Genomic DNA, 12,727 nt, shown 5'->3' with positions numbered 1-12,727 from the left:
GTATTTATATTATCTACATATTTTATAATTTACTTATGATACATTAAGGATATATAACTCTTGAAACTATTTAAACTAGCACCCACAAAACATATGTAGACTCATCAAATTCTCTGACTCAGAGTCAAACTCTCCACTGTAAGTCAACTATTATAAAGCCGGTGACGTGAGTGATGAACATCCTTCACTCTTAATTAGATATTTTGAATTTAAGTCTTAAACAATGATGTAGCTAAAATAGTCAATTGAATATCCTTAATTAATTATACATTGATCACTTTTTATCCCAAAATTAGATTGTGTGTTAAAAAATGATATTGTGCATATATATTAAAAATTGTTTCTTATAAATATATATTAAATTTTGTATGATCTAAGTGAAATTCTTGACTTCGTCTTTGAACTTCTGGGGTCAGGGAAGAGCTTTAAGTCGTAGGCCTTTTTTTTTATAAAAAAAGAATTCTTTAAAAAAAGAGTTAAAAAAGAAGAAGTAATTTCTTATATAAAGATATGGGTTTCCGGGCTTAGATCGAAATGGAGTCCCCGAAAATCGGGGCTGGAGTATTAGACTTGTTCTGCTTCGATAGAGGCACTGTAACCGTAAGTGGAATAACAATCATTCGGCCGATTGCTCTTATCCTTCCTACGCTGACACAGAAGAGAGAGAGCACTCCCCAAGCCAAGGATGTATTTGTTTCCTAGGCATGAAAACATAATTTAGAAATTCGATTATAAATTCATGTAAATTTAATAACTTTTGCTCAAATCCTATATATATTAAAAAATTTATAAATACTAATTATAAACTCAGTTATTATTAGAATATTAATTTGAAATTATTATTAATATACAATCCTAAAATTTTCTCTGCTTCAATATAGTCAACTTTGATATGGTATTTGCTTTAGGGAAAATTGTATATAATAACAAACTATTAATTCAAATTAAATGCTATAAATATACTTTGATTTAATTCTACCCTATAGCAAACTATTGCTATTTTTGCCACTCTCCCTGGTGGAATCTTGCTTGCCACTCTCGTTTGGTGGTAGTCTCGCTCGCCTCTCTCACTTTTATACAAACACAAATGTATAAAATGTGTTTGTGTTTGTATAAAGCGAGAGGAAATTATATATATACATATATTTTCGTTCCCCTCTCTCCCCTCTCCCAGATCTCGCTCGCCACTCTCCCAAATCTCTCTCTCCCCTCTCCCAGATCTCGCTCGCCACTCTCCCAAATCTCTCTCGCCACCCTCGCCTCTCTCGCTTATACAAACAGAAACGAAATGTATAAATTGCGCTTATGTTTGTATAAAGTGAGAGAAAATTGTATATACATATGCAAATACATATATCTTCGTCCTATACACTTATAATTATACAATACAAAATTTTCCCTGCCCAGTTTTCTTTTGCCTTTCTCTCTTTCTCGTTTTATACATATACAGATTATACAATTGATCTTTTGTATACAACTGCTTTCTTTTGTATATGTATAGCGAATTATACAACTGCCTTCTTTGTATATGTATAGCGAATTATACAACTGTTTTTTTTATATGTATAGCGAATATACATATATATGTTTGCTATGAAGCGCAATTATTCAAACTTTGCTATAACATACAAATATGAATTTTGTATTTGTTATATGTGAGAGTTACTCTTTGCTTTATCATTGTGATGCAAAAAAACTATCTTCTTTCATCGATAAAGAGCCCTCCATATTCTAGGCCCTTTCGAAATTAGCCCCCTAAAGAAACAACTATTCATAAGTGTGATATTTTGTTCTATTTTCATATTATATATGTCAAATATAAATAAGTCTAATTTCTAAATATTCAATGTTCATACTAACCATTATATTTAAATATCATCATATGATTTTATTGATTAACATTAAATAATTATATAATAGTCTCTAACCTCATATATTTTTATCACTATTAATTAGATAAAAATAAACAAGTTTTATGAATAAGTAACCCTTAATACACAACATGAATGGTAAATAAATTGAGATTGTTAATTTTTATGGTCTAACCTTAAGGACTCAAAAGTTAAAATCAAAAATCTGAAAGATCAAGATTAAATTTAAGAAATTCAATCTAAATTTATTTTGATTATATTTGAATTATAATTTTTTTATTTTCTAAATTAAAATTTTCATATTCAATCTGAACGTTTTGGACCAAAAACAATTAATTTTTGTAAACTTGAAGGATTATAGGGGTCAGTGTAATACAATAGAGACTAAACTGGACTAACCCAAACTCCATTATTCATTTCTTTATGAGCAAGCAAAACACAATTTACAAGTCAGGAATCTCTCTCTTTCACATACACACACAGTAGCTGCTTCGTCTTCATCGGTGTTACTGAGAGAGTTTTTCCAGCCATGGCGGCACTTCAGTACTTGGAATCGTTTTGCAATGCTCATTCACAGCTTTCCGATTGGTACACTACTTTGGCAGATCTGTACCAGAGGAAGCTCTGGCATCAGCTTACTCTTAAGCTTGAACAGTTCGTTGCTCTTCCCGTTTTACAGGTTCTCATTGAATTCGATTTAATTCCTGCGAATTTCGTTTGTTTTTTTGTTGTATTTGGACTTTATTTGTGTGTGTGTGCATGCTATGTTTTTTTTTTGTCTTTTTGTAAAGTGGAGATGATTGTAAGGTGAGGAATTGAGTGCTCACTAAACAAGGTGAAAGTTCAGTTAATATGCCAACCAGCTGAGCTGCGAAGATTCTCCTATGCTATGGGTATATGTGGCTATAAGTTAGGGTTTATGGGAAGATTGTACTTATAGGATTTAGTTTGGGACGGGTAAGAATTGGTGGTTGTTTGGGCCTAGAAACAAGGTGAAAGTTTAGATAGTAATCAACTAACTGTGCTACTAAGATTCTTCTATGTTATGGGTTTAGGTGGGTATAAGTTAGGGTTTAGTAGAGGATTCGTGTTAGAGATTTACTAATAGGATTTGATTTTGGGATGGGTAAGAATTGGGGGTTATTTGAGCTTAGAACTATTCTATTGCTTTTGGAAGGGTTAGAAAAAATTGGGGCTTCGTACCCAAGGGTGTGACCTAATGGTCAATGAAGTAGGTCGAGCACCATGAGATTTCTAGTTCAAATCTAAGTAGAGACAAAAACACTAGGTGATTTATTCTCATTTGTTCTAGCTTTGGTGGACAGAGTTACCTAGTACCTGTTGATGGAGTGAGATTGGGAGGTGGCACATTTCCAGTGGAATTAGTTGAAGTATGCGTAAGCTGTCCCGGACATCACGGTTATTAAAAAAACATATAACATTGGGGCTTCCTGGCAAGGAACAGGACGAAATGTATAAAAAACAGTAGTTTGGTTGTTTGTTTTTGGTTGATGGATAGCTCAACTGAAGAAGAAATGTTTTGAATTGGGCTATAGTAGAAATAATAATCGAAGTATAACATCCAATTTCCTCCAGTCTTTGTGGACAGGTTTACCCTGCACTTTCTCTTGTTGGCTATAGCAGACTGCCAATAGATTAGTGCGTGCAAGCCTTCAGGTGTCATGATTACAATTTCTAATTGAACTATAGTAGCATGGTGGATACTGCAAAAATAATGTATCAGCTGATAGTAACTTGAGTGGTGCTTCATTAATAGTTGTATATTGTTCAAGTTGTTTGGGGGGATGGGGGAAAATGAAGGAGGGGGGGGAGTTGAATGTGTTCCTTATGTATAGGACCTCTCTATAGCAGAAGTTTGCATATTGGGAAACTTGCGAATAATACAATACAACACCCATGAAAGAGGACCTTCCCATGCCAAGCCATTTTATACTATGTTTGGTATTTGAAAGCCCTGAGATTGACTCAGACGATCTAATCTTTTAAATATCTTTTTTAATAAGCGTAGTGTTTGAGCTTGTTTGTGCGCACCTCGACTTATTTCACGGGATATCTGCTACCTCCCACCAACACAAGTACCGTGTAACTCTGTCCACCAAGCTTGGATATAGATGAGAAGAAATTATGTAGTGTTTTTTGTCTTTTTTGGAATTGAACTTGTGACAGAGGGGAAGATCTAATCATCTAAATATTACAACAACAACAATATTTACAATCTTCTAAATTTTGATATGGAAAAAAAGAATTCACTAATATCTTGATAGGGAAGTAGTGTTGTAAAATGAATTTGTGATATTCACTTTGTCATTGTATGAGGATGTCTTCAAGGGAACTTTCATTGCAGATACTGAATTGTCTTTTCCTTAGAGAATTTTCTTGAAGATAACTGTAAAATGATTGATGATGGAGAGAAATTTCAGCATATTGTATTTCACAGCACCCTACCTGGTGCTAATGGAAGGAAAATGAGTTTTTTTTTTTTTCTTTAAAATCTATAATCCAAATACATTATGAGGTAAACTAAGCTTAATGCAAATCCATTCAAGACTTCCTCTAAACACTCCTTTGGATTATGGACCCAGGTAAATTGATTCAATGGAATTCCAAGTATAGTATCATGCTAAAAGGAACTTATGTAGTATCTGATCTCCTTCATTTTAAAATGCAAAAATACTCTCTTTGTATACAGTGCAAATTTCATGGTTTATATGTTCAGAGAAATGTACACTACTAACATTTGTTTAAAAAAAGATCTTACTCTTATTTGCATGTGTTTGTAGGTTTATACGGTTTGGTAGTCACATGTAGCATGAATTAGCATGTAACTGTTGATATATGCCTAATCATGCAATGCATCTGTATTGACATAGGAAAACTATTAGGACCCTGATTCAGAACTTGGTGGCAAAATAAGCAGACAAATTATCCTGTGATGTTAAGGTTTTTTAAAAATTATTATTTCAAATCATCTCAATTACATATCCCTCAAGAGAAATTCTCAATCCTGTATTAATGATTTAAATTGAGGTGGGGCTGATATAACTAAAATCATTCAATATTAAATCTTGTTTCAAGGGGTTTATTCTCCACAATTAAAATATTATACCATTATTATACCCAATTAATTCGGAATGGTTTGGTATTTTGTGGAACGGTAAATCGGCAAACCATAGTGAGTGGTTGTTTTATTATGCTTTGTTTGCATATAACACCTCTCTTCTCTTTATTTTAGGCTGGTGACGGACTAATACAATTGTATCACAACTTCATCACTGATTTTGAGACAAAGATCAATCTTCTCAAGCTTGCACATTTTGCGGTCATTGTTTCTCGGCAATACCCCGAGAAAGAAGCTGCTATAGGCTTCCTTGAAGGAGTGACAGAGAAACTTCATAATACTAAAGAGATACGGATAGAGGAGCCAATTCTTTATATTAAGATGCAGATTGCCCTATTTAAGCTTGAGCAAGGAGATCCAAAAGAGTGCCAGAAACTTTTAGATGAGGGGAAAGCTACACTTGATAGCATGACTGACATTGATCCATCTGTCTATGCAAGCTATTATTGGGTTTCATCTCAGTACCATAAAACCCGCCAGGAGTTTGCCGAGTTCTACAAAAGTGCTCTTCTTTATCTCGCGTACACTTCAGTGGAATCTCTTTCTGAATCATTTAAGCTGGTATTTGTCATTTCTTATTTTGTCTTTTTTCTAAGGACTAATCTAAGAGTTTTCCATCCTAACTAGTTGGATTTATGACCCCTGTACATCGATCTGCCTTGCTGCAATTCACATGTTTGCTTTACTCAACTAGTTGCTTATTAATTGTCAATATGTTAGCTTATTTTACTAAACTATGGCTAGCCATTTAGTGTTATAACTCTCCATATAAATTGTGTTGAAGGAACCTGAATTATCAAGGGCGAGCCTTTTTTCTTCTTGTGGTGCCACTTTATCCTAAAAGGCAAGTGAACTTTGTTCCTCAAGGGGCAAGGCACCGGTGGTGTCGGTGAGAAAGATAAAAGATGTTCCATTTGACATGAGATGATAAAGAATATAGTTTGTCTATCAACGAATAGTTGATTGATGGAGCTTATTTGCGCTACTTTCTTTATTCGCTCCTTCCCTATCAATAAGTTTTGAACGTTTTGTTCAAAATATCTTTTTGTACTGCCCTTCTGCCTGTGTCAAGTCCTAGAGTTGAATCTTATTCCACAAATTCATAAAAAGCAATACATCCTCCTTACTTATGTCGGAGATGTCACCAATGCTATGAAGTTAGTACTTTGGCAACTGCTAAGCATTATAACTCTTGAAAGGAGAAGTGCTATTGGTCAATTGCTTATTGGATTATTATTGAGTGATCTTTTCTAACAGCTACTTTAGTTTTGTGTAGACGTACATACTTGTATATGTTATTTGCAATAATTTCTGCAATTCTAATTATTTAATTATTGTGTATCTGAAAATGGTTGAGTGGTCATTGGTTATCAAAAAAAAATATGGTTGAGTGGTCATATGTTTTTGGGCTTGGTTTTGACCTTATTGTCGCTTCTATCTTGTTTAGGATTTGGCTTTTGATTTGTCCCTGTCGGCATTGCTGGGAGACAACATATACAACTTCGGAGAACTGCTTGCTCATCCGATCGTAAGTTTGTATACAAACTTTCTTGTTTTCTATTCCATGCATTAGTCTTCTTTTTTATGGCAATGACTGTGTGGAGTGCTCATTCATGGAATATACTGCTGGTGTCCTTCCCAGGAAATGTCAGACTGTGTGTTGAGGTCTTATTGTGTTGTTAACTGTGATAGACTGAGAGCTTGTTAATAGTTCATCCGATTTTTATTCTCAAGTTTATCAAGGACTAATGCCAATGATAGTGTTGGCCAGATGGTTGAACTAGTTATGCCAGGAATTGATGTTGTGTGTAGTGTGGTCAAGTATCAAGTTAAACTGTGTAAAAATAGTGAACCCCACGGTATGCAGGGTAGGCTGTTCTATTTTGCTCTGATTCTGCTTTTTGGGTCTCTTGCTCGGTTTCAACTCACTGCTGAAAACTCCTCAACAATATTGTTGGATCTTCATTATGACTCTACTTCTATTATTTTATTTCAATTCACTGTTGAGAACTAAACTAGATGGTTGGACCTCCACTTTGATTCTGCAAATCTTCTCCACATACACCCCCAAACCTTCTGGGGCATAAACAAGAAGTAAGAGTTGGCTCTATTTGGGACAATTTTGGTTCTGGGACATGTATAATGTTGATCCATTACAGATGGCATGTCCAATTTTGCCTTAGTCATCCTGGCTATCCCTCTAGTTACTTCTCTAATTTGTAGAAACAAAGTTCTTCTCATTGGACCATCAAATTTTGCTAATGGTCTCAAGCATCCATCTTTCCTACTTTGATTTCCTGAGTTTCAGTACATAGATTTACATGGACGGATGGGCTTAAAATTCCCTTCCGCAAAAATATGTGATTAATATGGTATCGGATGTATACAAGGACCAAGAGATATCAAATTGAAACTGAGAATTAATAATCTATCGAGGCACTGTATGAGAAATCACTGAAATCCCAATAAATTCCTTTTCCTCCATGTTTTTTGGCTTCAGTTGTGTGGGATGGACTAGAATTATGTTACAATAACTATAAAGTTGTTTCTTCTTGTATCATTTGTGCTGACAAGATCATGTTGGTTCAATCTATGTTGACTCGTTCTAATTTGTTACAGATAAAGAGTTTGATAGGGACTAAGGTTGAGTGGCTCTATTATATTCTTGAAGCATTTAACACTGGTGATTTGGTTCACTATCAAAAATTGTGCCATGTCCATCAAGCTGCTTTAACTGCTCAACCAGCATTGGTGCAGAATGAGAAAAAGCTTCTCGAGAAGATCAACATTCTCTGCTTGATGGAAATTATCTTCAGGTACAGTGGCAGTTTTGCTGATAACAGAAGTTCTCATTACTTATGTTGTTAGGGTTGTTACTCAAGCTTTGGACAATTCATTTGCATGCAGTCGTCCAGCAGATGATAGAACTATCCCCCTGAGTGTGATTGCAGAGCGCACAAAGTTAACTGTGGAGGATGTCGAATATCTACTCATGAAGAGCCTTTCTGTAAGTTCTCATTAGTTAAATTAGAATTTAACTTCTGTTACTCACATACTTCCTTCAATCATGGCAGGCATAATAAATGTGCATCTTTATTGTATTATAGGTGATTTCAGCATCTTTCTATGGGTTGAGACTTGAGAAACTATGCTTTTACCCCTTTGTGTTTTGTTATATGCAAAAGGTTTTGCCAAAATAGTCGGGTCTTCAATTTTTATAATATAAATCCAAATGATCACTTGGTCTGCAATCTCATTTATTGCTTTATGCAGTGAGTGCAAGTACCTCCAGATTGGCAGTTCGCTACTAGTAATTCTTTGTTAATGTTGTCCTCCTGTAGGTGCATCTGATTGAGGGAATAATTGACCAAGTCGAAGGGACAGTTCATGTGTCCTGGGTGCAACCAAGAGTTCTGGGAATTCCTCAAATCAAGTCACTGAGGGATCGGCTAGACAATTGGGTTGACAAAGTACACACTGCTTTGTTATCCGTGGAGGCTGAAACTCCTGATCTAGTTGCAGCATAATCTTTTACTTTTTTCCAGTGTCCTCTATCCGTAATAGCCACCTGCACGCACCTGTCTTCTAAAATTTACTTCTCGCAGAGAGCTGAGAAGCTAGGGACTGTGGTCTAGTTTTCATAGGCCTTTGTTTGTATGTCCCGGTTTATGTTGCGAAATTATTGATCTCATTGGTTTTATTTCTTCCGGATAGTTTCTTGTTCTTGTATTTTGATTACATCTTATTCAGATTTCAGAGTTCAGACTGATGACATCCAGTGCTAGACATGAAGCCAAGTTGTGAAATGACTATATTTACAACTGTTACGTTTTTGTTATTTCTTGCTCCTTCCTGTGCATTATAATTAAATAGCACCCAATATTACCACGTTCAATCAAACAGTTTACTCACAAATATACCTTGTTCTATACTTATAGGATCTTCCCTAATGACCTAGTGAATGATACCCATAGCTTCTATAAGATCTATGCTTTTTAGCATTTAGGGTTCATGAAACATAAATTTAGGATTGTTCTCAATTTATTGTGTATATTAGCCTATACATATTTTGTAAATATGACAGACCAAACTTATTGATCCAAAATGTAGGACCATTTGTGTTGACTTAGGTCCTCTTTCAGAAAAGATTTTTGGGTCTTACAAGGTGCTGGATCTATGAGCTAATACACAAAAAAAAAAATCAAAGAAAGTCACGTAATTCGTAAAAGTTGGGTCGTAAAAGCGAAAGTATGTCTTAAAAAAATGGCAGGATTATACGTAAGGCTCCTCCAACTCATTACGAAGGTCTTCGTAAAGGTTTTTCAGAAATATCTTTTTGGTGCCAAAGGACGTCAGATTTATTGGCTAATACACACGAAAAACCAAGAAAATCACGTAATTCCTAAAAGTTAGCTCGTAAATGCGAAAATATGACTTAAAAAAATGGTGGGACTATTCAAAATGCTCTCTCAACTCATTACGGAAGTCCTCATAAAGTTTTTTAAAAAAAAAATTCAGGTGCCCAAGACCCCAGATCCATGGGCTAATACATACGAAAAACTAAGAAAGTCGTGTAATTCCTAAAAGTTGGCTCATAAATGTGAAAATAAAAATGACGGGACTATACATAATGCTCCCCAACTCATTACAAAGGTCCTCATAAAGGTTTTTTAGAAAAAAAATTTGGGTTACCCAAGGCGACAGATCCATGGGCTAATACACATGAAAAACCAAGATGAAGACCATGGAACTGGCGCCCCAGAGCACCCAAATTTTTTCTCAAAAATCTTTATGAGGACTTCTGTAATAAGTTTGGGAACCACCACGTATACTGTCACAATTTTTTTAACGCATATTTCCACATTTACAGTCCCTTTTTTAGACATTACCCAAAATCCTCAATTTTTCGTGTGTTAAATCCCATGGATTTGGCGCACCATAGCACCTACAAATTTTTTCTCAAAAAAATTTATGAGGACCTCCGTAATGACTTAGGGAACCACCACGTATACTCACACTATTTTTAATGCCTATTTCTACATTTACAAGCCATTTTTTAGGAATTACCCAAAATTCTCGATTTTGTGTGGTTATAGCCCATAGATCTGGCGCCCCGAAGTATCCAAATTTTTCTTCTCAAAAAATATTATGAGGACCTCCGTAATGAGTTGTGGAACTACCACGCATACTCACATAATTTTTAACGACTATTTTCACATTTATAGGCCCTTATTTAGGAATTACCCAAAATTCTCAATTTTTCGCGTGTAATATCCCATGAATCTAGCACCCCAGAGCACAAAATGATTTTTTTTCGAAAAACTTTATGAAGACTTCCGTAATGAGTTGGGGAACCACCACAGATACTCACACCATTTTTAAGGACTATTTTCACATTTACAGTCCCCTTTTTAGGATTAACCAAAATCCTTGACTTTTCGTATGTTATAGCTCATGGATCTGACGCCCTGAAGCACCATAAAATTTTCTCTCAAAAAATTTTATGAGGACTTCCGTAATGAGTTTGAGAACCACCACGTATACTGACACCATTTTAACGCCTATTTTCGCATTTACATGCCCTTTTCTAGGAATTACCCAAAATTCTCGATTTATCGTGTGTTATAACTCATGGATTTGGCGCCCTGGAGCACCTCAAGAGTTTTTCTTAAATAACATTATGAGGACCTTCGTAATGAGTTGGGAAACCACCACGTATACTCACACCGTATTTTTAATAACTATATTCGCATTTACATGCCCTTTTATAAACATTTCCCAAAATCCTCGATTTTTGTGTGTTATAGCCATGGATCTGGCGCCCCGGAGCACCCAATTTTTTTTTCCAAAAAACTTTATGAGGACATCCGTAATGAGTTGGAGAACCACCGTATATACTTACATCATTTTTAACGCCTATTTCCGCATGTACAAACCCTTTTTGAGGAATTACCCAAAATCCTCAATTTTTCGTGTGTTATAGCCCATTGATCTAGCACCCGAAGCACCCAATTTTTTTTTCTCAAAAAAATTTATAAGGACCTCCGTAATGAGTTGGGGAACCACCACATATACTCACACCATTTTTAACGCATATTTCTACATTTACAGGCTCCTTTTAGTGATTACTCAAAATTCTTAATTTTTCGTGTGTTATAGCCCATATATCTGGCGCTCCTAAACACCCAAAATTTTTTCCTCGAAAAACTGTATAAGGACCTCCGTAATGAGTAGGGGAACCATCACGACTCACAGTTTTTAACGCCTATTTCTGCATTTACAAGCCCCTTTTTCAGAATTACCCAAAATTCTCATTTTTTCGTTTGTTATAAAGCCCATGTATCTGGCGCCCCGGAACACCCAATTTTTTTTCTTAAAAACTTTATGAGGACCTCCGTAATGAGTTGGGAAACCACCACGTATAATAACACAATTTTTAACGCCTATTTTCGCATTTACATGCCCTTTTTTTTATACATTATCCAAAATCCTTAATTTTTCGTGTATATAGCCCATGGAGCTGGCGTCCCGGAGCACCCAAATTTTTTTTCTCAAAAAAATATATGAGGATCTCTGTAATGAGTTAGGCAACCACCACGTATACTTACACAATTTTTTAAGGCCCATTTCCGCATTTACATTCCCTTTTTTAGAAATTACTCAAAACCCTTGATTTTACCTGTGTTATAGATCATGGATCTGACACCCCGGAGGACCCAAATTTTTTTCTCAAAAAACATTATGAGGACCTCCGTAATGAATTGAAGAACCACCACGTATACTCACACCATTTTTTTAATGCCTATTTCCGCATTTACAGACCATTTTTTAGGAAATACCCAAAATCCTCGATTTTTCATGTGTTTATAGCCCATGGATCTGGCACCCCAGAGCATCCAAAACTTTTTTCTCAAAAAACTTTATGAGGACCTTTGTAATGAGTTGGGGAACCACCACGTATAGTCACACCATTTTTTAAAACCTATTTCCGCATTTACAAGCCCTTTTTTAGACATTAGCCAAAATCCTCGATTTTTCGTGTGATATAGCCTATGAATCTAGCGCCCCAAAACACCCAATTTTTTTTCTCAAAAAGCTTTGTGATGACCATCGTAATGAGTTGAGGAACCACCATGTATACTCATATAATTTTTTAACGCATATTTCCGCATTTACATGCCCTTTTTTAGTAACTATCCAAAAGCATCGATTTTTCGTGTGTTATAGCCCATAAATCTAGCGCCCTGGAGCTCCCTAAATTTTTTTCTCAAAAAACTTTATGATGACCTCAGAAATGAGTTGGGGAACAATCACGTATACTCACATCATTTTTTTACCACATATTTCCATATTTACATGCCGTCTTTTAAGAATTATCCAAAATTCTCGATTTTTTGTGTGTTATAGCCCATGGATCTGGAGCCCCAGAGCACCCAAAATTTTTATCTCAAAAAACTTTATGAGGATCTCTTTAAGGAGTTGGGGAAACACCTCGTATAATCACACCATTTTTAACGTCTTTTTCCCACTTTGCATGCCCTTTTTTATGAATTAACCAAATCCCTCAATTTTGCGTGTGTATAGCCCTGGGATCTGGCGTCTCGGATCACCAAATTTTATTTTTAAAATATTTTTTATGAGGACCTCCATAATGAGTTGGGGAACCAACATGTATACTCACACCATTTTTAACACCTATTTCCGCATTTACATTCTT

At 35.3% G+C, this 12,727-nt stretch overlaps 1 protein-coding gene across 1 annotated transcript; it reads left to right on the top strand.

Annotated features, from left to right (window-relative positions):
- The first annotated feature begins 2,229 nt into the window (after nt 1–2,229).
- On the top strand, nt 2,230–8,848 carry LOC125866643 (26S proteasome non-ATPase regulatory subunit 13 homolog B-like). Its single transcript, XM_049546942.1, has 6 exons — nt 2,230–2,550; nt 5,125–5,571; nt 6,458–6,538; nt 7,630–7,826; nt 7,918–8,017; nt 8,352–8,848. The coding sequence occupies exons 1-6, from the start codon at nt 2,401–2,403 to the stop codon at nt 8,535–8,537; spliced, it is 1,161 nt and encodes a 386-aa protein (XP_049402899.1). The 5' UTR covers nt 2,230–2,400; the 3' UTR covers nt 8,538–8,848.
- Nucleotides 8,849–12,727: the final 3,879 nt, after the last annotated feature.

The sequence above is a fragment of the Solanum stenotomum genome, chromosome 6 (assembly GCF_019186545.1).
Source record: "Solanum stenotomum isolate F172 chromosome 6, ASM1918654v1, whole genome shotgun sequence".
In the NCBI taxonomy this organism is placed as follows: Eukaryota; Viridiplantae; Streptophyta; class Magnoliopsida; order Solanales; family Solanaceae; genus Solanum; species Solanum stenotomum.
The sequence above is the reverse complement of the archived record's forward strand: the minus strand, read 5'-3'. Positions and strand labels throughout refer to the sequence as shown.

Coding starts and splice junctions, on each gene's coding strand:
- LOC125866643 (XM_049546942.1), top strand. CDS start 2,401: ATGGCGGCACTTCAGTACTTGGAATCGTTTTGCAATGCTCATTCACAG. Junction 2,551..5,124: donor TTGCTCTTCCCGTTTTACAG/GTTCTCATTGAA, acceptor TCTTTATTTTAG/GCTGGTGACGGACTAATACA. Junction 5,572..6,457: donor TTTCTGAATCATTTAAGCTG/GTATTTGTCATT, acceptor TATCTTGTTTAG/GATTTGGCTTTTGATTTGTC.